Source organism: Poecilia formosa, unplaced genomic scaffold (genome assembly GCF_000485575.1).
Source record: "Poecilia formosa unplaced genomic scaffold, Poecilia_formosa-5.1.2 Scaffold857, whole genome shotgun sequence".
In the NCBI taxonomy this organism is placed as follows: Eukaryota; Metazoa; Chordata; class Actinopteri; order Cyprinodontiformes; family Poeciliidae; genus Poecilia; species Poecilia formosa.
Window position 1 is genome coordinate 56,751 of NW_006800796.1, and position 4,930 is coordinate 61,680.

A 4,930-nucleotide genomic window follows, 5' to 3' on the forward strand; every position below is an offset into this window, starting at 1 on the left:
AATGTAATATTAATGCCATGTTGTCATTTTTTAACTTCGTGTAGACACATTTTTGGAAAGATAGCAGTGTAAGATCATTTTGCCTACCAACAAAATTGCATGTTTAACACCAGTGAAGAAACTTGTAATGGTATGTTATGATGTAGAACTATCAGACCAAAACATGTACATGAATCAATATTTATTCCTTAACTTTGATTCAATATAAAATCAACACAAATGTGTAGATCCACATTCAGATGATGGTTGAATCAACATTGATATAGTGCCAGTTATGTTGAAACCCTAATGTTGATTCAGCGTCACCGACCACTTTCAATATCGTTTCACTGTCAGGCTTCAATGTGGATTCAATGTTTCTGGGTTGATTCACTCATATTTTGCTATCTGGGTGGTACATACATATATATTTTGTTTATATCAAATGTATGTGAAAACTATTTACATTTGCAACTATAAAATATTACATTGGTAAAAGTATTAAGAGCAAATTACCTGTCCAGTTACCACCCGGTCTGAATCAATGCATAAGCCATGTACACACAAGTCTTGTCCACCATTCCTGCAATCATCATAACGCACAGTGCAGAGATTCCCGGACCACTCTGGAGAACACTGGCAACTGCAACGAACAAGCAATTTCTAAGAATATGTTTTGAGAATCTGCACTGAATCCTGGCCTTATAAAGACACTCTGGCCATGCTGTTTAAGAATTTCTCATGTCCCTTGTTCAGTCTACCAAAGACAGTTTCTCAGCTGTCTATGTCACTGGCAGTGCTAAAGCTAATGTGTGTTTCAACTGTATTCAGTAAGTTGTGAGCAATCTCTCTTTTAAAGAAAACAACCCAGAACAATCTAGCTATCAGCTGCATGTCATAAATATACACGTGAAACTCATAGATTCATTCCACATAGAATGAAATATTTCAGGCCTTAGTTCTCATTTTGATGATATTTTAATAAAGGCCCACAATAAGGCTTAAAGACAATGAAAAATCTAATTTAGTGTCTTAGAAAATTTGAATTTTACAGAAGATCATTAAAGAAATGTTCATGTACTTGATTGAGTCTCCTTCTGCATGATTAGCCAGTTTGCTGCCTAATCAGGCAAAGTATCACATAGTCACTGAAAAAAAATCTGCCATCTGCCAACCTCCATTTTCTAACTATTGTCATCTCATGCAGCCTGTTCTGGAATGTACGCATGTGCAGAAACCACCACAATAAACAGAAAATATGAGAGGGATTCAATCGATTTTGTCTTCATTGAAGGCAAACATTTGGACTTATTTTATTTTTTACATAGTTCCCAGGAAGTCTAAGCTTGACATGAGCTTCTCATTGTGCAAGATTTCCAAAATGCAGTTTGAGCACTTTGGAAACACTGCAAATGCATGAAAAAGCTACAGCTGTGCCAAGGTTGTGTGATTAATCATAAATTTGAGGCTGTGATCTTTGCGGAAATGTGTGCAGACGACAACAATGTTGATATTTATTTTGAAAATTTCTTGATCGAAATTGCAATGCCCCTGTTCATGGAAAAGGATGCCTGCAGAAATGTGTGGCGTTCTCTCCATGACCACACTGTAAAAGCCTAATGGAGGATCCATGGAGAGCGTAATTACAGCAAAGCACAGATTAATATTTAAAACTTAAAAAATGAAAAAACAAAAAAAACAAACATTGTCTCCACCTGTCATTCTGGCTTGCAAAACACATTCATTAGATCATGAGGGAAATGAGGATTTAATTTTCAGATTCTTTCATTTTCTGTAAATTATAATTATCAAAATAAGAAGAAATAAGGGCTTGAAATAATTTCCTCATGTGCAACGAATCTGTATAATACACAGGGTTAATTCTGAAATGAGGGACAAAAATATTGTACTTTTTCAATTTATTTTTTCACTGCCAGTGCTATAGCTAATGCTTGTCTCAACAGCATTTAGTAACCCATGAGCTATTTTTGTCAGAGTATTATTAATGAAAGATAAATGTGTTTCAGGTTCGGTGTATCCTACTGTGTCATTGATTCTTAATGATAGAGTGGAAATGTTAAATGATGTGTGGGTTAAAATCACACTGAAGAACAAATAGAGCAACCATTAAAAAGATGAACTAACAATATCACATTTTTACTTTCAAAATCAGATGCTTTAAAAAATGTTTACAAAGTTTATCTGAAGTTTTATCCGACACTGTCTCTAACAAACTTGTGAGAAAATCAGCAGTTTTGTGTATGTAGCAGTTTCGTGTCACTTGCTGACTCAGTGGTTTTATATGCTGAACTTTGTACAGCACTTAGGTCAGCAAATCTTTGACCAGACTTATCGCAGCTGATTTGGCCAATTTGTAGCTTAGAGATTTTTCTGCTTCAAGTCTTTGACTAGTAAGCGAAGTGATTTTGGGATGCCTAGATTTTATCACTGTAATAAATATATGATTATGTACTTTGATATGACATTAAATGTTACCATGAAGGTATATGCCAACAGTATTTTAAACTATAAAACATTTTGCACATTATTGTACCAAGAAGTATAGTTTAATAGCACTAGAGAGCAAAAGACTTACGTAAACGATCCAGGGCTGTTGACACAGCTTGCCCCGTTCTGACAACCCTGTAGTGTTCCTGCAAATGTCTGGCATTCATTTACATCACTGGCACAGTTAGCACCCTAACACACAACACACATACATAAAGTACATAAAACACAGATGGTAGCATCACAACCACATTCTAGCATGTCATAAGCTGAAACTGATACATAAACTATGTATTTTTATTTCTTAAACAGCATAGAACTCACAGCCCAGTTGCTTGGACACAGACAATGATAGGAGTTCAATAAGTTCAGACATGTCCCTCCATTATGGCAAGGATTACTGCTGCAAGACACTCTCTGGACTGTCTGGAAGAAAAACAAGCAGGAAACCAGAACTTCCTACATAGTTTCTAGTTCTGAGGCATGATCACACACTTCCAAGTCTCACCTGTTGAAGTTCTGTTACTTGGTTACCCAGTGTTGTCACCTGAAAGAACCATGGAAAGTCAGTTTTGTTGTGGAAATGTGGTAGACATTCTTAATACCTTTATAGTGTTACACCAATGAAAATAATTTGTAGGTTAAATTCAAATAAACATGTGGAAACTGTTAGATAAAATCAGACAAACATTTATTTGCTGTTAGAAAATATAGCTGTGAGGTTGTTAGTAAATGCCATGTGTTTCTGTCAGTCTGCTTTTATGACAAAGCCACAACAGCTTCAAGGTGTCAGCTTGAAAGGATTCTGTTGGGGTGAGCACTGCTTTAGATATGAATCTTCTTACGTCACAAAAAGAGTGTGGAAGAGTGAACCATTTCAAATGTAATTTAGTGTTTCCATTGGTACGAGCAGTGGCTCCTTAACAACAAAGACATCCTCTAGCTGTTGTAGTGGTTGTCCCTGACATAACCCAAGTTTCCTTTGATGTGGCACCTTTTTAACAGTCAGGAACTTCTAAATTCCATATATCTAATCTTTAATATGTATTACTGATGACTTCTAGTAATGATCATCTTCTTCACCCAAAATATATTAGATTTCTGTTACCTTGGTATTAAGTTGGTTGAGGTTGTTGGAGATTTCAGGGGGAATTGCTCCTCCATGAGTCTTGATGTCATCAATGTCTTCTTTATTAGCTTTGATCTAAAATAAGAATGAAAACAGTTTTCAATCTTAGTTCAGGCACTATATTCACCAGTTTATCAAAAATATTGCAAGTTTCGCTAAAAAATCAGTGCAATAAAGTCATATGTTTGGCTGATAAACATTCTAAATAACTTATAAAAGTTTGTGCAATTTTACATGGTAGAAATGATCATGCAAGACTTAAACAAGTTCTAAACCAATTAAGCTATCATCAATCAAGCAGTCTGCTACAAAACAGGACCGATTCTTTTGCCACTTCAAATCATAAAACAGGACCAACAGTTAAAATAAGTCCATAGAAGAAAAGCATCAGTTTAGTAGCTGATGGCAGAATGATGTGGAGCAGTCTGGCTTTGTCTGGAAGCAGCATGTCAACACTCTGATGCCGAGCTCTGCAGCATGTTGTTAGGATGCTGTTAGCAGGTGTCCACAAAGATATTCTCACAATATTATTTAAAGAAGCTGTTCCATGGAATCAGGGATTAACACAAAGTTTTAAAGCAAAAATATACAACATGATCTGTTTAAATAAAAAATAAAACAGATGGATTTTAATGAGTCAGACTAATAGTATAAACCACATGACTTCCCAATCAGTTCCTTTTCAGAGAAAGGCATTTTGAAATGAGGTATGAGGTGAGAAGCAGTGACTTAAGTTACTGACAGTTAAAAGCCATTTTAACAAATAATACATTTTTCCAGGGAACATATTTTAATACGATTAATATTTTTACAGGGGTATGTTTTAATGCGTTGCATTTAATGCTTACTGCACACATTTACATCCTGAATCAACAGACTGCAGATCTCGGACCACTTGACCTTTGAGCTTACTGTGTGGAAGTCTAAGCTTGTTAATCTTTCCCTGACTGGATGAGCAGGAACAGCCTTTTATGTGTGTAAAATGTAATAAGGTCAAATACTTACACAAGATTTATAATACATGACTGCTTGTTTACAAAAGTAAACTAATTAGTCTGCTGTGTTACTGATGGTTATGTGCAAAGAATAAACTTATGGTCATTGTTTTCTACATGAAGTCAGACATAATAAAGACAGATTAAGACACCGGATCTCACACAATGATTACAGTTCATCATCAGAATGAAGTTTCAGATTTCAGCTTGAAATTTTATTCTAATATTATATCCTACTGAAGCCCGGCCCATACACTTATGTCCATTATAGTGGACATTTTGTTGATGTTGGGTTCTGCAGGGGAGTGTTTTACTCTAC

At 35.4% G+C, this 4,930-nt stretch overlaps 1 protein-coding gene across 1 annotated transcript in view; it reads right to left on the reverse strand.

Moving 5' to 3' along the window:
• Window positions 1-4,930, reverse strand: part of cubn (cubilin (intrinsic factor-cobalamin receptor)) — a gene marked incomplete at its 3' end in the record, with an annotated part of 68,230 nt that overhangs the window by 56,008 nt on the left and 7,292 nt on the right. Inside the window, exons 3-7 of the mRNA XM_007543597.2 lie at window positions 3,596-3,691; window positions 2,996-3,034; window positions 2,812-2,913; window positions 2,576-2,679; window positions 496-622 (exon numbers count right to left, since the gene is read on the reverse strand). Coding sequence (XP_007543659.1) covers window positions 496-622; window positions 2,576-2,679; window positions 2,812-2,913; window positions 2,996-3,034; window positions 3,596-3,691 — 468 coding nt within the window. The remainder of the gene's footprint in view (window positions 1-495; window positions 623-2,575; window positions 2,680-2,811; window positions 2,914-2,995; window positions 3,035-3,595; window positions 3,692-4,930) is intronic.